Below are 25,708 nucleotides of genomic sequence, written 5' to 3' on the forward strand. Positions count from 1 at the left end.
TTAAATAAATATAAAATAAAAAATTAAAATAAATAAAATTTTCAATAGCATAACCTCAAAATGATATGCGATTTATGACGCAACGTAAATGATATGACGCAATCATCTTTGCGCATGAGCGACTTTCTATGGGAAATCCTCTTAGAATTTAGAGGAATATTCTTAAAAACATAGAAGATTATTCTAAATTCTAACAGTATTATTTTTATTCTAAAAAGATTATTCTGAATATAAGAGGAATGCTCTAGAATAGTCTTTTTGTTTCGATTCTATTGAAATTAGAGAAAAATATTCTTATTTAAAGAGTAATATTCTTGTTTTAAGAATAAAATTCAAGAGGATTCTGTAAGAGGAATTTTCCTCTGAATATAAGAATATTTTTTTTTTTTTTAGTGTAGATCCGCTAGTAATCATCAGTTAGCGTATGTAAGCAATTCCTTTTTTTTCCGTGCAATAGTTTGACGATGTTATCGATTATATAGATCTCGCGGGAATAATAAAATTTGCAAATAAAATTGAATTTTTTGTGAAAAAAAGGTAGCGTGGTCGAGCGGTCTAAGGCGCTGGTTTAAGGCACCAGTCTCTTCGGAGGCGTGGGTTCGAATCCCACCGCTGCCAATTTTTTTATTTTTTATTTTTTATTTTTTTAAATATTGTAATAAAAAAAAAATAAGTACGCGATGTAATGTACACTCAGAAAAAAGATATGTTTGAACCAAATATGTACCATTTTTTTATATTTATCCAATTTTTTTGGTTAGTTCCAAAAAAAATTTGTTTAATTCAAATAAATATTTATTTGATCTAAATATAACTGTTTGGTTTATTTTAATAAATTTTTTGAACAAAGAAAAAATTTGATTGAGCTAAATAAACGTTTGGTTTACAAATGTTTGGTTAACTGTGTATATATATATATATATATATATCAATGCATTTATTTTGTTGATTTAACCAAAAATTTGTTGCTTCAAACGAATTTTTTTTTTCTGAGTGTATAGATTAAACAATATGATCGTTACGTGTTTATTTCAATATCAAAGGAGATAATTACGTGAAATCACACATATGTTGACGTTTAGCGATTGGACCGCGTCTATATATATATACTTTAATTTTTTTTGTATTTTATTATACTTTAAAGAGTTACGACAATCATTCGTTACGCTATTGATTATGCAAATGCGGTTCTGACAAAGTAACATTTAACCTGGCAATGATTACGAGAACTAATTGCGTTATTAAATTTAACAATCAACCTATTTCGACATTAATTCAGAATTTGAAAAAAAAATTCTCATTTTTTGGTTGAATTTTTACATTAATTTTAATAAAAATAATTAATAATTATTATTAAATATTAATTTTAATAAACTTACAGATTAAAAAATTTTGAAAAACAATAAATATATACGAAAAAATTAACAAAAGTTAATTATATATATATAAAAAAATCAAATGGAAAAATAAATTGTGATTATTAAGTAACATGAAATTGTCATAATTAGGAAATGATGAGTCTCAAAGTGCTATATGTACAATATATTGTTGGGACAATAGTGATTCTTATTAACATGTTTTCAAATGAACGTAACAAATTTCGTAACGCAGGATGCGAGCACAGGGCGTTGCAGGATGTATTTCTCAACATCCGAAAATGGGCAACGTTCTCACTGTTTACAAATTAAAAAAACACTAATCTTAAATTTTTCTTTTTCTTTTAGAAAAAATTATTGTCATTATACTATTATTATTACCGTCATTATTATTATCATTAGGTTTATGACATTAGAAAATATGCTATTGTACTATCATAATTATATATGTATATATAAACTATTAAGTGCAATTCAGATTTGATTCTGATTATTTTAAAATAATTTTTTAAACAAAAAATAATTTTGTTCTTCTTAAAAATTTGGATATAATAAAAATTAAAATACTGCACTTCAATGTAATATATTTCTGAAGAAATAATTCAATTTACAAAAGGACAATTTCGAGTTTTTTTTTTTTTTTTTTTGCTTCTTTCGAATTACGCGTTTTGTCATTAATTATAAAACGAAAGAAATTTCTCATAATGATATTTATTGAAAAGATATTGTTACATTTAGAATTGCTTTATATAATTAAAATATATATTTTTAGTACTTATAAAAATAATTTTATATAAGTTATTAAAGATATTTGAATTTAGTTTCTTGAAGTAGATTTTATATAAGAATAATCAGAAGTTGATAACAATATTTATATAAAATTTTGGTAATTACGTAAAATTTTAAAGTATCAGGGAAATTATATATTATAATGATTTAAAAAGATTCTGTATTTATATAAAATTTGTGCTTTACGTAAAATAGAAGAAAAAAAAAATTCGATATTCGCCCTTATAACAAAAATTTATTTATATAAATTAAAAAAAAAATGAAATATTCGAAAAAAAAAATTGGAAAATCGAAGCAAAAAGTTGATTTTAGAATTAAAAAATTTTATTTATCTTGATTTGATAATTTGTGGTAAAGTTTTAAAATAATCAGTTTTACATAACGACTTTGACCGTGAATCACATTTTGATCTTTATATATGGATATATTATATGACAATCAGTTGAGCATATAAATATAATGATTAATCAAATATAGAATTGAGAAATCTTATATAATATATCTCACTCTATATCATTCAAAAGTTACTATTTTTAATTTTTTTTTTTTTTATCTTATGTAAATTAAAAAAATACTGAAACAATTTTTTTTTTTTGAAATTCATAATTAAAAGTACAATTTGAAATATTTATCATTTGAGGTCAATTTTAATAAATATTATATGTAAAAAAAAATTGTTTAGTTTCGATATGAAATTTTGAAAATCATCTATAAATCTCGTGCGCAAGGAATAGTTTCATCACTACCGTTCGACACTCGACAATAGAAAAGCGCATTAAAGGTTACGTGTTTCCAGCAGAGTTATGAAATACGGGGCAGGGCTGGCGTTCATGACGTCGAGCAACGACCGATCGAATCGGCAATCTTAGTTCGCAATATGTATATATATATATATATTATGGTTACTTATGGTCCATGGCCCATTCGAATAATAAGGGTACACTTTACATAAGATACTCCATTTTGAATCATCGGATAATTATCATTAAAAAAAAAAAACAAATTACTAAAAATCCATTTACTGGTAAAATGGTAATTATGATGATGATAATGTTTCCAACATTGCTACAATATTTTTTGTAATATCACAAAAACAAATAATTGATATAAATAAAATTTAATATTTTTCAACATATATTTGCGATTACAATATATCGATCAACTATTTAGTAGAAAATTTAATTTTTTTTTTCAATATATATATATACGACTAAGTCAGGAAAGAAAGAAGAAAAGAAGCTATAAACTTGTGTTACGTCTCTTATGCAACAAAAACCGGGTCACGGCCAGCCGAAAAAACCGCAGACCTACCTTTCTCCCTCTCTTTGTCGTACTCTCTCTTTCTCTTTCTCTCTCTCTCTCTATCTCTCTCTCTCGAATCAATTTCATCCAAATTTCTTTTCTTCATTTCATTAAAAAATTCTTTTCTTCTACTTCTTTACTGTATATAAAAAGATATCTTTTTCTTCTAATTGAAAAATTCATTGATTTTTTTTTTTTGCCTGCAAAATTATAAATAAACTTTACTTGAAACTAATTTTTTAGATTAACTCGACTTTGGATAAAATTATAAACAGTATTTTCTAGAAATGTGTAAATATAACGAAATTTCCAGTAGTTATCTTTTAAGATTGAGACTGAAAGTATTTTATGACCCATAAAATTTTAAACTAAGAATATATATATATATATATATATATTTAGTTTACGTGCGTTCGTATAAATTACACTATATCATACTTATATGATACACCCACAAGCACCATTTTTCGCAAAAAAAAAAAAAAAAAAAAAAAGTTCCAGAAATAAAATTTTGAAATCTTGCAAAATCTTTGATACTCGAATTGAAAATATTTGATAATTTGGAAAAATAATTTCTATGAAAAAACAAAGTGATTCTATAAGAAATTATATTATTATTAAAAAATTAAATAAATAAAAAAAATACAAAAGTAAACTGAAAATTAAATATATATGCTTTTTTCATTCCTTATTTTAGATACAAGTATACCTATATATGATTTTACACCCTCTTTGTCAATTGTGTCTCGAAATTTCTAAAAACTTTTTTCATACTTCATGTAACAATAATAATAAATTATGGTATCGCTTTAATGGAGGCGTAACCATACCAATTGGATTATTACGAAGGTATTCGCGCGTTGTGCAAGCAGGCCTCGTAGCTATTTGTTACGTCGTCGTTCTGAAATTAAAATGAATAAAGCTTATAGAGCATCAGTAGTTTCTCAAATATATATATTCTATATTTCCATAAACATTAGATTGTAATTTTTCCATATTTAGTAATTCTATGGTAATTTCTCACTCTCACTATATATGTATCATATTAACTTTAATTTCACAATTTTGCTATTTTATTGAAATATTTATTTTTATTATATACTTTACTGAAGGGGCAAAAAAAAAAAATTTCACGTTTCCATACAGTTATTATTATTTTCTATATTGCCACTGTATAGTTGAAGTAGAGCGAAACTAGCTAGAAATGTAACACTATGATCAAAAAGTTTCGAGAAAATTTAAACTATATGGAAACTATCTAGTTCCTAGATAGTTGAATTAGAAACTATCTAGTTCCTAGATAGTTAAATTAGAAACTATCTAGTTCCTAGATAGTTAAATTAGAAACCATCTAGTTCCTAGATAGTTGACTTAGAAACTATCTAGTTCCTAGATAGTTGAATTAGAAACTATCTAGTTCCTAGATAGTTGAATTAGAAACTATCTAGTTCCTAGATAGTTAAATTAGAAACTATCTAGTTCCTAGATAGTTAAATTAGAAACCATCTAGTTCCTAGATAGTTGAATTAGAAACTATCTAGTTCCTAGATAGTTGAATTAAAAACTATCTAGTTCCTAGATAGTTAAATTAGAAACTATCTAGTTCCTAGATAGTTAAATTAGAAACCATCTAGTTCCTAGATAGTTGAATTAGAAACTATCTAGTTCCTAGATAGTTGAATTAGAAACTATCTAGTTCCTAGATAGTTGAATTAGAAACTATCTAGTTCCTAGATAGTTAAATTAGAAACTATCTAGTTCCTAGATAGTTAAATTAGAAACCATCTAGTTCCTAGATAGTTGAATTAGAAACTATCTAGTTCCTAGATAGTTGAATTAGAAACTATCTAGTTCCTAGATAGTTAAATTAGAAACTATCTAGTTCCTAGATAGTTAAATTAGAAACCATCTAGTTCCTAGATAGTTGAATTAGAAACTATCTAGTTCCTAGATAGTTAAATTAGAAACCATCTAGTTCCTAGATACTTGAACTATATAGATGTAGAAAGGTCAACACAGTTATACTATATAGTTTAAATATTTAAAAACTAGATAGTACAACTGTGCTAAACTTTCTTATTAATCTATATAGTTTCCTAATTTAACTATCTATAAACTAGAAGGTTTCTTAGAGTATTTGGAAACTAGACAATTTCTCTATAGTTCAAGAATCTAGAAACTAGATAGTTTCCACGCAGTTTATGTATCTCAAAACTTGTTAGTCGAAGCGTAATATTTCTAGCTAGTTTCGTTATAGTTCAACTAGTAGCCATATTGAAAATAGTTTAGCTGTACCGTAACTGTATGGAAACTAGATAATAGAATTGTTCTGAGCTTTCTAAATAAAGCATATAGTTTCTATATAGTTTAACTATCTGGAAAATAGATAGTTTACACATAGTGCGACTATTTAGAAACTAGATAGTTTCCATATAGTTCAAGAATCTAGAAACTAGATAGTTTCCACACAGTTTATGTATCTCAAAACTTGTTAGTCAAAGCGTAATATTTCTAGCTAGTTTCGGTATAGTTTAACTAGTAGCTATATTGAAAATAGTACAGCTGTATCGTAACTGTATGGAAACTAGATAATAGAATTGTGCTGAGCTTTCTAAATAAAGCATAAAGTTTCAATATAGTTTAACTATCTGGAAAATAGATAGTTTACACATAGTGCGACTATTTAGAAACTAGATAGTTTCCATATAGTTCAAGAATCTAGAAACTAGATAGTTTCTATGTAGTTCAAGTATCCAGAAACTATATAGTTTCAATATAGTTCAACTATCTAGAAACTGGATAGTTTTCACATAGTTTAAATACCTGGAAACATGTTGAAAACATTTCTAACTAGTTTCGGTACTGTTCAACTATACAATGACTATATATCGAAAATAATAAAAATTCCATTGTAAAATTATAGAAATGTGAACAATTTCCAAACGGTTACTCATAATCATTGACATGATGAAAAAAAAGAGGGAACTTAATTTGAAAAATGACTACGAGTGTGACGAGAAGTGATTCATTTAACACAAAACTTGTGATTATATAAACTGATTCTTGGCTCAATAAATATATATATATATATATTATATAGTACGTCGCTCATAGATGAGACATACGTCGCGCGGCAAAACTTATGTATTCGTGAACCCTATTATAACTAAAAATGTGTATAGGTGAATCATTTACATTATGTAAAATTTACTTGTTCGGTCACTACACGCGCAATATAAACTAGACGCTTATAGACAAGAATTTGTCACTCAACACGTGTGTAAAATGAAATTCCAATTTTATATATATACATATATGTACAATTGAACCAATTCTCATTCATAAAATTACGTAATTCAATTTTTCTATTAAAAATCTTTCCTATTTATTCAACAATAGAAAAATTTGATTTTCTCTTTAAAATTTATTTTTATCCCTTATTGTCAATCGTCTTATTAAATTTATATATATATGTGTGTAAAATATAACTTCTCAGATGATAATTTAAAAAATAATTTACATAACTATATTTTTGTAATAAATAAATGTGTAAGTAAATTATTTTTGAAATTGTTTAAAAAGTATCATCAAAAAAACACTATTTCCAATTTATTAGCAGCAAATTCAAATAGAAATATAAAAGTTTTTTTTATTAAAACAAAAAATTATTATTAATTAATTTTTTTTTTAAACTGCTACACAAAAAATTTTACCGAACAAATTTTTTGTTCATGTATATTAGATATATATTAACGTCATTATTAAACTCGCACGCGACTAAAGACAACACGTGGAATAACAGATAAAGAATATATATATATATATATATACTCAAATATTTTACACGTCCAATTACATGGAAGTAGTGCCAACAAAATTTACAAATAATTTATAAAGAAGAAAGGTTGTTTATTAAATTAAAAAAAAAAAAAAAAACACACACACAGTCCTTTGTTGATCGTAAAGATTACAAAAGTTTGACGCAAAATAAAAAGTAACGTTATTGTTGCGAGAAAAAAAAAAATTTTTTTTCAAGAATAGAAAAAAAATTTGTTAACAAAATGTCACATTCTATGGGGGAATATAATAAAATACTAAAAAAAAAATTTTTTTTTCTCTTATATTAAAAAAAATAATAAATAATTATTGCTCCCCTTCTCGAAGTTTATTCTTTTTTTTTTTTTTTTTTTTAATAATAGATTATGTAAAAGAGTTTGAAAGAAACAGGGTAGAATTACGTGAAAGTGGGAATGAAAACGTGTTGTGTGTGAAGCAAGGTAGTTCCGAAATTACATAAAGAAGCGTCGCCTTGATTTTAGAAAGAGGCGTTAGTACACGCTGTTTTATAATTCTTTTATTAGAAAAAAAATTTTTTTTTTACTAAAATATTAGAAAGAAATTTTTTCTCTCAAACTTTTGTTGAATTCTTTGATTTAATATAAAAATTTAATTTAACACAAAACTACTTTATTATGCATATATATATATAATATTGCGCGGATAAAATTACAATGAAATGCAAAATATTGCGGATAAAATATATTATTAAATTAGTGTAAAATTTATATATATATAAAAGAAAATGTATTTAAATCTAATTTCCTGCTGTCAACTTCAAACCTTCCTTCTTTTCATAGGGATAAGATTATTATTTCGTTTATTGATTATTTTCCATGTCAAATCCTTATTCGTTGTATTATTTATTCGAACAATATTCTAAATTTTGCATGATCTGTTAACAATTATACTTAATTAAATTTAATTCAAAATTTTAACAAGACGTCATACACAAATATTGAATTTTTTTTAATTTATTAAAAAATTTTTTTTTTATTTGTAAGCAGGACATGTGACTATTAAATCACGTGGTTTATATATATATATATATTTTAAGGTATTTTTGTATATGAATTGAAAATTTTTTTAAAGTATTTAAAATAAAATAAAATTGTACATTTGAGAAAAGTGTTGTTTAGTAAAATGATGATTAATTTTTTTTTTTAAATTTATTATTTCGATTCAAGGCGAGAATTTTAAATATTTTAATGAAATTATTTTAACATGTGAAAAGTTAGAAAACAACAATTACAGGATTGATGAGCAATCATTTTATTAGGTGTAATTTATATAAACATTATATATATATATGAACTTTATACTTATATTGAGACTTCAACTCTAATTAAATCAATTTATAATGGCTTTAACTATTTTGATCAATTGCAGAGAAAACTTTGTAAAAACGGTATTTGTCATTTATATATTTGAATTTTGCCACATATACCGAAAAATTAATACCAAAGTTAATTGACAGAATATAAGCGATTATTATTAATTTTTTTTTGGGGCGATCTAAAAAATTATCTTTTTGATGCGACAACAAATATTTATTCTAAAAGCAAGTGCCAAAAAAAAGTAGCCTTGACAATTATCCAATATATATGTAAAGACACATTTCTGTTATGCATATATAGATACTGTATATATTTCGATGATTAACAATTTGTTGTGCGACTCCTTACGTGACACAAATATCTTATATAAGTTCTAATGCGCATGTTGTTGAGTTCTATAAATTTCATCAAGTTTTCATTCTATAATGATACATTAAATTAATATAATAATAAAATATATTAATATAATAAATTTCTTATATAAAAATTCTAAAAAAATTTCATTACATTTGATTATGTCTCAGTTTTGAAAAAAAAAAAAAAAATTTTATATCCAAATTGTATAAAATTTTGTTTATATTAATTTTTGTAAACCTTTTTTTTTTGTACTTGAATATTTTATTAAAATTGAATACAAAGCAAGAGAATATTTTTGAAAACAAATGATTGCATTATAACGAAGATGAGCGATTTATCATTAATATTGATGCATTAAGAGAAATTTGTTTGTGCAAAAATAAAAATTCTTATCATATTAATTATTTGGTTGTTGACTGGGAATTTTTTTTTTTACTCATTCAATCGTGATTTAAAAAAAAAATATTTTTTAAAAGTTTAAAAAAAACAATAATTAAAAAACAAAATTGTATAATTTTCTTGACTTGACTAAAATATCACTAATAAGTAATACATTTTTTCTCAGATGAAAAAAAAAAAAAAAAAAACTGTAGGTATATAAAATGTAAAAATTTACATAATTTTTAAATTTTGTCATAATTATTAATAAATGGTAAAATAAAAATTACTGTACCTTGTAATTTTATATGAGTTTAACAATTTATAGTTGTAAATAAGAATGTGTAATTTATTTCGTTTGTCTTGTATTTAAAAAAAAATTTTTTTTTTATGCATTTATCGTCAGAAAAATGTTTAATTATTCCCATATTGATGTCAAGTGCATTCAGATAGCTTACTTTCTTTTATCCATATATTTATATACTTAAACATTTAGTACCTCTTATTGCAATTTAAGTGACATCCACAATCACGTGAACCGATAAGCATATAACGGGCAATTAAATTATAATATTAATCGGACAATTATCAATTCAAGGACAAGTTACGAAACTAGGATTTGTTAGCACATTATACACCTTGTTGAGTTATTGCATTTTTCATGTTTTTAAGCCTAATATAATTATTATTTTCCTATATGGAAATTAAAAGTAAAACATATTTAGTTTTGTTTTTCCAACAAAATCTTAGTTTTACTCTCTAAATCTGAATTAGTAAAAATTTTTACTACTCTCTAAATCTGAATTAGTAAAAATGTTTACTAATTTAAATTAGTGACTCACTTTTTGTTTTAGAATTAGTTAAATTTTACTAATTGTTAGTAAAAGTTACTAATAATTAGTAGAATTTTACTAATTGAGAAGTAAAAAGTAAGTCACTAATTCAAATTAGTCATCTTTTTTACTAATTTAGATTTAGAGAGTAATTTCAATTAGTGACTCACTTTTTGCTTTAGAATTAGTTAAATTTTACTAATTGTTAGTAAAAGTTAATAATTAGTAAAAATTTTACTAATTCAGAAGCAAAAAAGTGAGTCACTGATTCAAATTAGTAAACATTTTTACTAATTCAAATTTAAAGAGTAGAAAAACTTAGGTTGACTGGAACGAAGTTTTGGTTTTTAGTATTTATTGAGTATTTATTATTTAGTGTTTAGTATTTTTTAGTATTTTTTTAGTATTGTTTATTATTTTTGAGTATTTATTTAATACTTAGTATTTGAATGATCAATTAAAGGGAAAATTTACTTTTTCCTCAAACAGAGAAAAAATATATTTGTAAATAAATTATGTTTCAAATAAAATTTTTAATTACGCTAAATGAAATTTTATATTTTGTTCCAACAAAATTTTTTATTTCAAAGTAGTTATTTTGCTTTGTAATAAATTTTTTTTTTCCAACAAAATTGTCTCTTGTTCGAGACAAACTTTTTTCATAAGTAGAAAAAACCTTCTTTTGTCAGACGACAAAAAAATTTCTTTTTAATCAAAATAATCCCTTAAGTTAAAATTTATTTTTCAGAAAAAGTAATTTTTAAAATCTCTTATTAATTTTTAAGTAGAAAAATATATAATTAATTTCTATTTGGAAATTAAAAGTAAAACATATTTAATTTTGTTTTTCCAACAAAATCTTAGTTTTACTCTCTAAATCTGAATTAGAAAAAATGTTTACTAATTTCATTTAGTGACTCACTTTTTGTTTTAGAATTAGTTAAATTTTACTAATTGTTAGTAAAAGTTACAAATAATTAGTAAAAATTTTACTAATTCAGAAGCAAAAAAGTGAGTCACTGATTCAAATTAGTAAACATTTTTACTAACTCAAATTTAAAGAGTAAGTATATAGAAAAACTCAGTTTAATTGGAACGAAGTTTTGGTTTTTGGTATTTATTGAGTATTTATTATTTAGTATTTAGTATTTAGTATTTTTTTAGTATTCTTTAGTATTTTTGAGTATTTATTTAATACTTAGTATTTGAATGATCAATTAAAGGGAAAATTTACTTTTTCCTTAAAAACAGAAAAAAAATATATTTGTCTCAGTGCTAAATAAATTATGTTTCAAATAAAAATTTTTAATTTGCGCTAAATGAAATTTTATATTTTGTTCCAACAAAATTTTTTATTTCAAAGTAGTTATTTTGCTCTGTAATAATTTTTTTTTTTTTCCAACAAAATTGTCTCTTGTTCGAGACAAACTTTTTTCATAAGTAGAAAAAACCTTCTTTTGTCAGACGACAAAAAAATTTCTTTTTAATCAAAATAACTCATTTATTTTTCAGAAAAAGTAATTTTTCAAATCTCTTATTAATTTTTAAGTAGAAAAAGCTGTCAATGTCAAGACAAAGACATTTTAAAATACATTTTTAATTTTTTTTTTCTAAGTATAGAAAAAAGTGCATTATTTTTTTTGTGGAATTTTTATTTTCATTTTTTGCTTTAATTATATTGTTACATAAATTTTTTTTTTGTTAATTAATAAAATTTTAATTATTCTAATTAGATAATTGATTTTGAATTAGAAAAAAAAAATTGATAACTGATAAAATATTTATATGCTTCTATTAATTTATATTAAAATATTAATTTTTGATATTAAAAGAGAAAAGTGTCTCTGAACTAAAACGATATCTCGCAATATTCCTGCTCATGCGTAAGACTCGGGAGAACCCGGAGCGAGGCTGCCTCGTAAAATAATTGATCCAATCGGAACTCACCGAGCTCCCGCCAGTGCGATGTTCCTTGACTGCATTTATATAAGCTTTTTCGCGTACGGTGTCTGGAATTTTTTTTTTTTTTTTAATTTAAACAAAATATATTTTTTTTTTCAGTGATAATTTAAGAAACAAAAAGGGAAATTTCAAAAGGGACATATGGAAAAATAGGAAGTGGAAAAAATTAGAAAAAAGAATTCACAAATTACATCAACAGTAACAACAAGTGTCCATCGTTTAATGTATATTTTTTCTTTCACTTCCCCCCTCATATGGAATTATAAATCAATTTAATAATTTTTGCATTTTCTTTTCGTCAAATTTAATACCAATATTTTGAAAAAAATTGAAATTTATTCAAAATTCATCAATTTTTATAAGAAATAATTTTAAAAAAAGGAAGTATTAGATAATTTATGAATAATATTTAATGATAAAATAAAAAGTGACAAAGAAGGATTATTTTGTATTGTGATTATTTTTTTTCTTAAGGGTAGGGTAGTTAGGTTAGGTGTGGAAAAAAAAAAGCTTTTGGGGGTTGTGGCGCTGTAGTCATCAAGTGTTGGGGGGGGGCAGCTTTATACTGACAACGTTTCGCGCAAAGTCGGTGACAGACTATACAATACGGGAGGGAGACGCCAGTCTTCGGGCAACCGTTATTGTAAGAGTGAATGTACGCCAGTTCTCGATAGTCGTTTGTACCGCGTGGTCGAAACTGTCAAATTCGTATGCATCATCAACAGAAGAAAGAAAATTTCAATGTCAAGTTCAATAAATAATGAAAATTTCTTTAATTTAATTTATCAAAGAAAATCAAATTATTTTTTATGATTTTGAAAATGTATAGCGGTTTTAATATTTTAAAATCAGCAGTGAGCGGATTTTATCGGGAGGACTATATTTATAAAAATTAGAATAAAAAAATGACTGAATTGGCAAAGGAGGCATTTGCATCGAGAAATTATGGATTGGCTGTTGAAATATATGAACGATGCCTTAAACAGCAAACACCAAATTTTGAATTATTATTTGGTTATGGTGATTCATTGGCAAGATGTGGAAGAATAAGTGATTCAATTGATATTTATGCAAAATGTTTAACATTGAAAAATGTACCAATGGAAAGGCTAAGACATCTTGTTGGTTCATTATTAGAGGATTTAAGTGATAATTGTTTACGAAAAAGAACGATAAATGATTATTTTTCATGTTCATTTTGTGAGGGGACCTTGTATCAACCGGTCACGGTTAATTGTGGTCATACATTCTGTAGAAATTGTCTTGAATCAGCCAAGAATTGTCGCGTGTGCGGACATAAATTTGATGCAGTGGGGGAAATAAATGTGCTTGTGCAAAGGCTTGTTGAAAAGTGGTGGCCAAGGGAGGCAGAAGCAAGCAGAGCAAGACACGAGGGTGACCTTCTATTAAAGGAGGGTCACATCGGTCAAGCACTGGAGAGATATAATCTCGCCGTCCACCTTGGTGAGCAATAATTAAAAAACCCTCAAAAATTAAATTTTTAAAATACTTAAAAAAATCTTTTATATCATCATTTTTCGAATTATATCAGAAAGGATAATGAAAAATTAAAAACAAAAATAATCCTTGTTATCAGTTTCAGAAAATTGATAACCTTGAAAAATTTGTAAAATTATCGTAAATCTATATAATAATCCTTGCAGATAACGATCTGAATCATCTTCCTTGCAATGATGATATTAAAATTAATTTTAGACTGATTTATGATTCGGCGACACTGGAAATTTTAAATATGATTTGATAAAATATATTATTTTTTCAAATTCAAAACTAATTTCAACTATTTATGTAGAAAATTATTGTTTAATAACAAAGTGCGGGAAGTATTAAATAAGCAAAATAGTAGAAGCAGTTAGTAGTACCAAAGCTCATGTCTTTTATGAATTGCGTAACGGATGTAAATGGGACCAATCGTAGAATGTTGTATAGTGTGGTACTATCAAAAATTCATTTATCTTTCAAATAAATCATTCTCTTATTGTTAAAATTTGTTTCAAAAAAATTTCTGTAATTCTTTAAATTAAAATTATTGAGTTTTTATCTTGCTAAAAAAATCTAAATGATTCTGAAAAATCGAATTTATTCTTTTTAACTTTGTTCCTTTTTCTTTTATATCCTTTCAGTCTGGTTTTTTTTTTTAATCGACCAGACTTTTGAGATTATTTTATAACCTCGCGCACATTGACAGGTATACGAAAGATCGGGTCTGAAATCCTTACCTTTCTCAATAACCTTGTGCTTCATTAAAAGTTTTATTCTTCAGAAGAATTTTTTTTTTTATACATTTTTAAATATATCATCGTTTATCAATTTGTATTATAATGAATTTTATTATCGTGAAATGAATTTTTGTCAGTGCTTTCATAAAAAAAAAAAATTATACACCTCGTTATCTTTTAAATCAGAAAATTGTTTTTATCTCTTTATATAAGTCGCTTCTTTTTTTTTTTTTTTTTTTTATAATTGCGCAGAAAGATAGGTCGTTGTACGTTGAATTACAGACAGTAATAATTATTACTCTATTAATAAATCGTACCAAAAAAAAAAGCTTGAATTTTTGAAATTTTTCAATTTGAGTTATTCTAATGGATTTTCATTTTTAAATTGTATTTCATCATATACGAAGGAATTTACATTCGATGTCCTTAAAAGCTCCTCTTCTCGGGAAACGAGAAAGTTGTCTCTCTTTCATGGACGTGCTTAGTAGAGTGCGTTTTTCTTGTTTTTCGATCGAGCTGAATGCACCAGTCCAAGTATATATATGTATAAGAGAAAAGGACACAGCTGCGTTCGGACGATGGTAAGTTCACGGCCAGTCTGAGGCCTGAGCTGTTCTTATATAACCAGCCACTGCGAGAGAAAGAGAGAGAGAGAGAGAAAGAGAGAAAGAAACTCAAAGACTATTCCCAACTTAAAAAGATATACACGCGGCTCTTGCACTCCAAGACAAAGAACTCTCAATATATTTCACTGTTCAACATATTTCCCACGGTAATAAACTTATGACTATATATATGCAAATTCATCTATATATACAATTTTCAATTACACCGCATTTATATCGATTAAATCTCAGAATTTCTTTTTTTTCCGTTTTCGAAGTTTTAAAAAGCAACAACTATATTAAAAATTATTTTGCGTTTTTTTTTTTTCTTCTTTTTAGTAAATTAAAATAATTCGAGAAGAAAACGAAAAAAGGAAATTTATTAAAAAATATTTCAAAAGGGAAACTATTTAAAAACATTAACAGTGAAAATAATTTAAAATATATAAAGAAAATGAAAAAATAAAACAAGTAATGTAAAAATATTTTTTCACTTTGAAACACCTTAACGGGAAACTGATGTTTATCAAATTGCATTGCACCTGCGACATCAAGCCATCTGTTTCTTTAAAACCAATTAATGGTGATTTTAAAATGACTTTAACTCCTAACGTGGCATCTTGAAACTGTGTGTGTGTGTGTATTGCGCGAGCAAAAGGCACTAGATTTTCCGGATTAAGACCAGAGTGGATTACATAAGACTGAATACTGAACTAGATACACACCAAGAGTTCTCCGTCTCTATGTTCGACAAAGTAGATATAATTTGTTTACTTTGGCAAAGTACCTTCTTTAATTTCCTCCCGTTATCTTTTAATTTTTATTCAAATTTTTTTTACTTTTCCCCTATTTTCAAACTAAATATTATTATTTTTTTAATATATTCAATTTTAACTGTTTTATTTAAATTATGTTTTTTTTTTTTAAATTATTTTTTGGATTTTATTTGATATTTATAAGTGCATATTTAATGCGTTAAAATTTAGTTATTCTCAAAAATTGTTGTGAATTCTGACGTAATGCAAATTTAACAAACAGGTTTTCTTAATAAGTGGCACTTTAATAAAAATGGTTATAAATAGAACATAATAATATTTATACTACCTTTTCTGTATGATTCTCTCTCTTTCTTTCTCCTATTTTATTTTGTTACGAAATTTTTTTTTTTTAAATACATTTTTATAAATATTACATAACGAAATTACTCCATAAAGTAGAGTAAAAAAAATGGTAAAATTAATATTATTGCAACTTTTAGAATGATCGTTATAATCAGTAAAATTGTGAAAATTGAAATTGATCTTTCAAAAATCAACAGCTATTGGTATAATTAGACAAAGACCATGTTATCTAATATTTCCATTTTTAAATATAATTGATATAGCAATATAATTCATTACGAAATTCATATTATAGCCTATTCCTGAGACTTTAAAGGTCGCAATATAAGTAATTATTGCAAATCTACAAATCGTTCTTGAATATTATTCTTATATAAAGAAATATTCGCATCTCTATTGTTTAAAATTTTTTATTTTTTGTTTTAAAAAAACAATATATATGACGTTTTTAATCGCTAAAATCATTTTCTTTTTCAAATATATATCTTTTTGAATCCATTGAAAAAAGAATTATTTTTTTTTATTGTAAGGGAAAAAGATGAAGAATTTTCAACTAAAAGTCAATGCATCGTCAACTATGTATTACGTAATGTTTTTGCTCTCTTTCTTTCTGATCTCTCTCTCTCTCTCTCTTTCTCTCTCTTTCTGTTATCGTATGTAGTCGATAAGCTCCCAAGAATTACGCTCCCACGTTCAACACGTCACGTGCATGATATAATTTATATTGTTAAATTAATTTGAAATTTATTTTAAAAGAAATATGCGAAACATATTTTCTAAATTTATATTAAATATTACACAATATTAATATTATATATCCATTTTTTATAAAAAGTAGTTAAAATTTTTTTTAACGATTTTAAATGTAGAATAATTATTTAATGTTTATTTATCTAATTGTTATAAAAGACAATAAGGATCTTATTGGACGAAAAGATCGCTTCCAAGAATTGACTCTCTCAATTTCAATCCAAGAGTTCGACGTACGAATGGATCTCTGCCAAAAATAAGTAACCTGTATGAAAATCTCTTGTCCCTGTCTTTCCAATACGGACGTGATTGTAATTTTTTTTTTCTCAAGAGAAAAGATCAAGGACATGAATCGAAAAGTCCACGAGATTCACAAAAGAGAACAACGAGAACAAGTCATGTGTCAAGGCCACGATCACTGGGTGAGGTTGCGAATGTCCCAAGAGAAGTGGGGGGGGGGAAAGGTTCGGATAAAATACTTGACGAATGAATAGTCTTTTTTGGTATCTTAATAATAGACAAAAATATTTGTATAGTGAAAATTTAAATTTTTTGATAAGTAAAATTAATTTCATAAAATTGTAAGTAAATTTTTGTCTGACCAATACAGTTTTAACTACTTAAAATTAAATTGTGCTTAAAACTTAAAACTTAATTATCGGATTAAACTAAAAATAACGTTTTGTCTCATCACTACAATATTTTTATCTACTTAAAAATAAATTTTTTTGGCTAAAAATTTTTTTTTCTATTTCCTTGGTAACAGTAGTCTTACCAATACAGTTTTACCTATATACTTACAAGTAAGTTTTAAAAACGATAAGACTAAATTTTTGTCCCACCAATACAGCTTTATCTATACTTAAAAGTAAATTTTGTCTGATAAAAATAGTTTTTTCTACTTAATTGATATGAGTGTAGTCTTACCAATACAATTTTACCTACTTACAACTAAACTTAACCTAATAAAACAAATAAAATTTTGTCCCACCAATACAGATTTATCTATACTTAAAATTAAATTTTTTTCTTATTAAAAATTGTTTTTTCTATTTAGTTAATAACAGTAGTCTTACCAATACAATTTTACTTACTTACAATTAATTTTGAAGCAGTAAATTTTTGTCCTACCAATACAAGCTTTATTTCTACTTATAATTAAACTTAGCAAAAAAAAAAAAAAATTTCTTTCTCTTCCTAAAATACCGTAGTCTATATAACTTTATTGCTCCTCTTAAAAATTTCACAATTCTATGATGAAATTTTGAAGAAAAAAAATTTACCTATAAAATTGTTTTAACAACATTTCACTTTGATAAAAATAAAAATTTAGATGAAAATGAAAAAAAATAAAATACAAATACAAAAAAAAAATCATTATATCTTGAGGGAGAGAATTTTGTTAATTTTCAATATCCAATTGAAATCGCCTTAACACGATAATATTATATTGTATTCATATAAATGCCAGAATCTTTTGTCGACAACGCAATATATTGAGATAAAGATAGACTCGCTAACCTTTCCTTTATACTTTTTTTCACCTTCTTCCATCGCTTTACTGTCCCTTGTTGGAAAAAAAAAATTAAATGAAGAATTACAGCAAATATCTTGTCACGCTTCACTTCTCTACATATTATATATATATATATATATATATATATATATATATATATATATAAATACGAATACACGATTACGTTTGGATTATGTAATTACTTCTCGAAATTAATCCAACTCGCATTCTTAAATAGTGTCAAGGCAAAAGTGCCTTCATATTTTTCAGTTTTCTCCTCCAAACTGCAAGTTATTACCTCCGGCTAAATACAATTTTCTTTTCAGAACTGGAGCCCCAGTTTTGTTATATTCCTAGATTTTGCGCGAAAAATTGTACTTTATGCATACGTTTCTAATACTCTCTACCCAATCAAAAATTTACTAATGGCACAGTACTGACGCAGTACTGAAAAATACTGGCGCAATACTGGCGCAGTACTTACAAGTGTTGGCGCATTACTGGCACCCAGTATTGGCGCCAGAGTTGGAGTAACTTTGAGATGATAACAATTTCACCAGTATTGGCTGCCAGAATTGATACCAGTAATGGTAACCACTTTTAATGGTAACTACTAGTTCAATACTGGCCGAGTACTGGCATTTTTGTAATTTATTGTATACGAAAAGAAAGCTTTAACTGTAACAGAGATAAGTTTAACTGCAATAGTGAAATCTCTGCTCCAGGCAATATACTTTTTTTTTTTTTTTAGGAAAAAGTGTGTGAAATTTTTAGTAACCCAACACAAATTAAATTAGTCAACTAACTAATTAATATTTTATTATATACACTGTAAAAACTGGCCGTCTTAAAAGTGGAAAAAACGTCTTGTTTTAAGACGTTTTCGTGTCTAAGACACCAAATGTGTCTTAAAACAATACGTTTCTTGCACTTTTAAGACGGCTAGTTTATGCAGTGTATAAAATCGAAAACACCAAGAATTTTTATTCTTTATTAAGTATAATATATATATATTGCAAATTATTATATTTAAAAAAATCAAAAAACAAATATAAAAATATGTTTATTATATAAAACCAAAGTTTTTATAATAAATAAAAAAACAATTCAGTAAACATAAAAAAGTTTATAAAATAATTACCGTAAAATGGGGTTATTTTGCTCATGTAGGGTAAATTCGCTCACTTGTTTTTCTTGCTTTAAATTAGCTTTAAACTAAAATTTGATATTTTTATTAACAAGTACAATATTTTTTATTATTAATGAAAGTAATAAAAAAAAAATCAAATTTATTTTAAAACAAATTTGAAGCAAAAAGCCGTTGAGCGAATTTACCCGGAAATTGAGCGAAATAACCCCCTTTTTACGGTATAATGTATATAATTATACAATTAGCTATTTAATTATTTTATTATTAACTTTAATTATTTGCATTAAAATAAAGTTTTCAATAACTTTTTTAAGAAAATAAAAGTTGTTTTTTTAATTTTTAACAAGTGTTGTCAATAAAATTTTTTAAAATTTTTATTTTAAAAATTAATTTTTTTTTTTTTAAATTTTATTTATTTTTAGTTTGATTGTTTTAAAATTTTTTTTTTGGTTTATTGCATATCTGCACTGAGAAAAAAGGTTTGAGCTGACAACCAAATATTTCATTCAATATATGTGAAACTAAAATTTTTTTGGTTGACACAACTAAACTTTAGTTGACAACAACCAAAGTTTGTTTCAGATGACTAAATAAGAAAATGAAAAAGAATTTGGTAGTCTCAACCAAACTTTGGTTGATGTCAACTAAAGTTTAGTTGTGTCAACTAAAAAATTTTAGTTGCACATATATTAAATGAAATATTTGGTTGTCAGCTCAAACCTTTTTTCTCAGTGTGAAAATAATAAAAAAAAACTTGCAAAATGTTTTGGAATTAGTCTTAGGAAACTTTTTGTTTAAATAATTTTATCCACAAAAAAGCAAAATCAGGTTAACTCTACAACTTTTTGTAAACTAGTATTAATCAAAAAGAAAATCTATTTGATCCAGTACTGGCTCAATATCGGCTCAGTACTGGGAGGGTACTGGTTCAGTACAGACTGACCAGCCTCGGCAGCCAATACTGAACCAGTACTGCGCCAGTAGTTAACTCTGGTATAATACTGAAATTTTTTATTGGGTATGTATGAATTAGTTCCCTAATTCAAATTGTTAGAAATTTTTACTCATTTTTAATAAAACATTTACTATTTGATTTAGTAATTTCTTTTTCAAATTAGGCACTCTCTAAATCTGAATTAGTAGTTTTCTACTATAATGAAAGAGTGCGGATTCGTTTACCAATTGAATTAGTAACAGTTTGGACTAATTTTTAGTAAAGAACTAAATTGCTAGTAGAAAACTACTAATTCATTGAGTAAATCGGCTTATTAATTTGAAATAGTAAAAAATACGACTTACTCCATGAATTAATAGTTTTCTACTAAAAAAAAGAGTTAAAATTGTTTCTAATTTAATTGGTATCCGAATCAGCACTTTTTCATAGTAGAAAACTACTAATTCAGATTTAGAGAGTAAAATTTTTGTGAAAAATGACAAAAAAAAATTATAGAAATTTTTTTATGCAAAGAGGCACAACGCATTTATGTTGAAACGCAAATATATATAATATTCTTAAAAAATTTGTAAAAAGATTAAAATCAATTTAAAATAGTATTGAGAAAAAGATAGAGAATGCAATTTAGATGTCTATTGAGTATATTTTAAAAAGTATATAGAATTTGAAAGTAAGTTGTGAATTACTTAGTCTTTGAGTTGGCCTGTTGGCGCGCCCACTCTTTACAGTTTTCTACAACCATCAAGTCACCCGAGCATAATTATGTAATCTCCTTACTCACATATATATATATATATACCTCGCTCCATGAACGGATACGTCAATATGATTCACTGTTTAATCCAAAGTGAAACAGTTCTTTCATCCAAAAGTGTCTTGATTATTTACTTGCTAAAATCAACATTTAAATACGCACAAAAGTACAATATTTTTTCAAAATGACCTCTGAGAATCTATTTCTTTGGTATTAAAAAAAAAAAAAAAAAAAATTTTTTTGCTGGAAAATTTCATTGGATTCTTTTAATATAAAAAAAATTTGTTCATCGTTTTGTAAAATAAGAAAAAATAACTATATGTACGAAAAATTTTCTACATTTTTAAAACATAAACAGAACAGTTCTTATCGTTTATATAAGTATTTTTGATAAAAAAAATATATATATATTCATTAAGGAATTTCTATTTTCTTACTCAGAAGTTAGTCAGAGGTTATCCAGTTTGTGTATACAAACTATGATAATTAAAGGCAAATAAAACACGAATATATATACTTTTTTACGTAATTTTCAATTGCATTCGAAGGTTGATAACTTCCAAAATGGAGAATAAAATTTGAATTAAAAAAAAAAAAAAATTATTATTTCTATATTTTGTTTCATTTATGTATATATATATATATATAATATATACGCGTCATTCGTTGCCAAGAAAATCCTAGACAAAGACTCAAGTAGTTTATATAATATTTTATGTAATTCGATTTGCGTCACTTGTTTTTGAAGCAATGATAAAGGAACGTATTTTAAAGATAAATTTTTTAAATTCTGAAAAAAATTGATCACACCTTAATTCTCCCCTTAATTGAATTTTTCTTTTAATTTTTATTATAATTCATTTTTACTTTAAATACGAAATTAGTGTATATATTAAAAAAAAAAAGTTTTTATGAAACTCAAATATTTTAACACTGATTGATTAGGATAATAAAATTTATTTATTCTCTTTTATTAAATTATTTATTAAATAAATATTAAAAGAAATACATTTTAAAATATAAATAAAAGAAATTCTTTGTTATTAATGCGAAAATTGAAAAAAAAAAAAACATTAGAAACGTTATTTGAATATAATCAATTATTCCTTTGAATAGAAAAGATTCTATAGTGGGATAAAAAAATTGATTGATTCAGTCCACTTACGTAAAGGTGATAACTATTTCGAGATCGTGCCAGCATATTCGTAGGAGATAAGATAAAGAGAGGCCGAGTCACGTGCTCCCTGTTCTGTCAAACTTTGTTATGTGTATACATTGCACGTTGCTTTTGGTCAAGAGCCATCTGCTTCTGACAATTTCCTTTCATTTTCATATTATTTCCAATTAAATTTCAATATTGAAGAAAATCTATTCAAATATCTTTTTCTCTTTCCTTTTACATAACAAAGACGTATATTTTAAAAAGAAAATTATTAATTAAATTAAATGATATTGATATAATTTTAAATTTATATAAATCCCCCCAAAGATATAAATACAAAATTATTTATACATATATACAATTATATTATTTGTTTTATAGTATTTTCAAATTAGAAATAAATTTAAAAATTTCTTTTTTTTTAGAAACGTTGTTATTTTGCTTGTATTTATGATCTCTCACAGATGGCGAATATTTCTTTTTTCGCAAACGAATTATTTCTTTAAAATTTAATATATTGTTACATAAACAATTATATATTTATTATAATAGAAGAATTAATTTTTAATATTATAAGAAATTTATTGATTAGTTCAAGCAAAAATTTTATTAAATTGTCATTGAAACTTTAATCTCTATATGTAATTAAATTACATTATATTAACACACGCTTCTTTATATAATCTTTTGCTCTATTTTTAAGAACAAGATAGAAATTCTTTAGCAAACAAGTAATATAAATTTTTACTCTTTAATTCAAATTTAAGTTTCAAAAATTAAAAAAAAAGGAAAAATATTTTTAAAAAAATACAGAATTTATGTGTGGGACGTGTTAATATTCTTAGATATTTCAAGAAGCATTTTATCATGTATTGTGCACGATTATATGCGTGTATCAAAAAATATCTTTCGACGATCAAAATAGTTTTGTCGAAAAAGGATCCGGACAATTTTATTGAAAAACAGCAATTTTTTTTCGTAATATTTTATTATTATTATTATTATTATTACTATAATTATTTTTATTATTATTTTTATATAATTTTTTTTTTATTATTTTATTATTATTAATATGGAGTTTTGAAAAATTTGAAATATTCCTAAATTGTGTTCAATATGGAAAGTAAATGATACAATTATATAATGTAATTAATGTTTCTTTTTTTTTTTTGACAAATATTATGTTAAGTTTGATATTATTTGCTTTATGGGAGAAATATCCAGCGTTTGGAAAATGTAATTTCAAGGTTACAACTTTATTATACTATTTATAGACTATCATCACGTAATATCTAAGTTAGCCTCAAAACGATTTAATGGTTTAGAAAATTAAACCAACATGAAAAAGTCATAGTTCTTACGATAACATATGATAAAACTTAAACTTGACTCTAAATAATATTTAAAGAAATTACAAAAAAAAAAATTAATTTACAAAAAAATACGAAAATACTAATTATTCGAAAAACACTTTCCATTTGTAAAAATTTTCGAAATTTTTAACTTTTTATTTTTTTGGCTCGCAATTTTTGTGAAAAATTAATATTTTTATTATTATATATTTATTTTTATATAATATATATATATATATATATATATATATATATATATATATATATATATATATATATATTGTATTTTGTTATAAAATATTTTATATTTTTTTTAATATAATATATTATATTTTTTTTTACATAATATTTTATTATATAAATTTGTATGGAATTCACGCTATTGTTGATATATATATATATATTAATGTAAATATAGAAAAAAAAACCTTGATATATGAAAGAAGAAGAAAATAAAAGTAATTTTCTCATTATAATTTTTTGTGGTACAATTTCCATCGATCTTTGCCATATTCACGTGGTCGAGTCATTGGTGACTATTTCGCGTAACCGCACACACGTTACAGAAACAAGGGGGGTAGGGGGGGCCCCAAATATCTGTCTATATACTTGATTGGCCGTCGATTACGTAAAATGATTACGTTGACACTAGAGAGCTTCGAATAAAGCAATCTAGTCTTTCGTTTCGAGCTACTCGTTATTATTTAACGAACCTCCTCTCAGCTTGCCATTTTATATAGTCAAAGGTTCACAAAGCCGGCTTCGATCGTCGTCCCTGAAAAAAAAAAAAAAGAAGAAGATTCTCTCCTTTATCGTTTTTCATTATATATTACACATTATTACCAAATGTTCTTTCAAGATTTTTGTTATATTTATATAACACACTTGCGATTATCTTTTTTATTTGTAAAAATATATATATTTTTTTTTATTTCTATCTTTCTTTTATAAAAATTGTAATGTGATTTCGAAATTAAGAGTCGGTTTGAGAGAATTTTTAATTCAATTTTATTACGAAAAAAATATTTATGATTCAAATAATCGATTACTGTATATTTAAATAAATATTTATTTAAATAATTGTTATTATTCGAGCCAATTAAATTGTATATTTGTTTCCAAATAAAGAAATTATTAACAAATAAAATTTTATTTAATTCAAATAAAAATTATTTAGTACAAGTATATAAATATTTATTTTGATAATATAGTCAAGTAATCGAGTATTTGAATGAAATAATTTTTTTTTAAATATTACCTTTTTATTGAATTAGTTTTTCTTTTTAAAATTATTTTATAAAAATCAAAGTTTTTTTTTTTTCTTTAATAAGTGAATTAGGCTTCCTATTTTTCGTTTAGTAACAATTTTTTTTTTTTTTTTTTTTTTTTAAATTAAGTACTGCGATAAAAGCAAGTTGCAAAATTGCCAAGAAAACAGTTTTTTTCTTTGAACAAAACGACAGCTTTATTTTCTTTTTATTTATTTCAAAAAATATATATTCTTTAGTTGAATATTAATAATAATAATAATACCTAATTACAATAATTATAATTATTATTATTATGAAATAGTAAATAAAGTAATTCAAATACTATCGAAAGATAAGTTTTATAAATATATAATTAATAATAGATAATAATAAAAAAAAAATAAATAATAAAAATAAAAAGTTACGTTTACGTTTTGTTGGACACGTGGATGAAAATCAAATATTGCGTTGATGCCGCAAAATGTTGGCTGAAATACCGAAATACTCGACGACGGGAGTCGCGGCAAGGCTATTATTGCGACGGTAATGAGAAATACTGATGTAAGTACGGTGATATAAGACGTTGATCTTAATACGGATGAAACAAGAGATTGAGGTCGGAAAAACAATAGTAATAAATTCACAACCAAAAGTCAAACAATTAATTCCCCCTCTCTTTCTC

General features: G+C 24.5%; 1 protein-coding gene and 1 non-coding gene across 2 annotated transcripts in view; both read left to right on the top strand.

The window, feature by feature from the left end:
* Window positions 1-536: 536 nt before the first annotated feature.
* Trnal-aag (transfer RNA leucine (anticodon AAG)) lies at window positions 537-618 on the top strand. Its single transcript has one exon. It is a non-coding gene; the product is annotated as a tRNA-Leu (tRNA).
* A 12,085-nt stretch (window positions 619-12,703) lies between these two features.
* LOC127280710 (LON peptidase N-terminal domain and RING finger protein 3) overlaps window positions 12,704-25,708 on the top strand; it is a 34,549-nt gene continuing 21,544 nt past the window's right edge. The window contains exon 1 of the mRNA XM_051303917.1: window positions 12,704-13,635. Within this exon, the coding sequence (XP_051159874.1) occupies window positions 13,077-13,635 (559 nt within the window). The 5' untranslated portion in view covers window positions 12,704-13,076. The remainder of the gene's footprint in view (window positions 13,636-25,708) is intronic.

The sequence above is a fragment of the Leptopilina boulardi genome, unplaced genomic scaffold, assembly GCF_019393585.1.
Source record: "Leptopilina boulardi isolate dan_hultmark-lab unplaced genomic scaffold, ZJU_Lbou_2.1 LbouV2_249, whole genome shotgun sequence".
Taxonomy (NCBI): Eukaryota; Metazoa; Arthropoda; class Insecta; order Hymenoptera; family Figitidae; genus Leptopilina; species Leptopilina boulardi.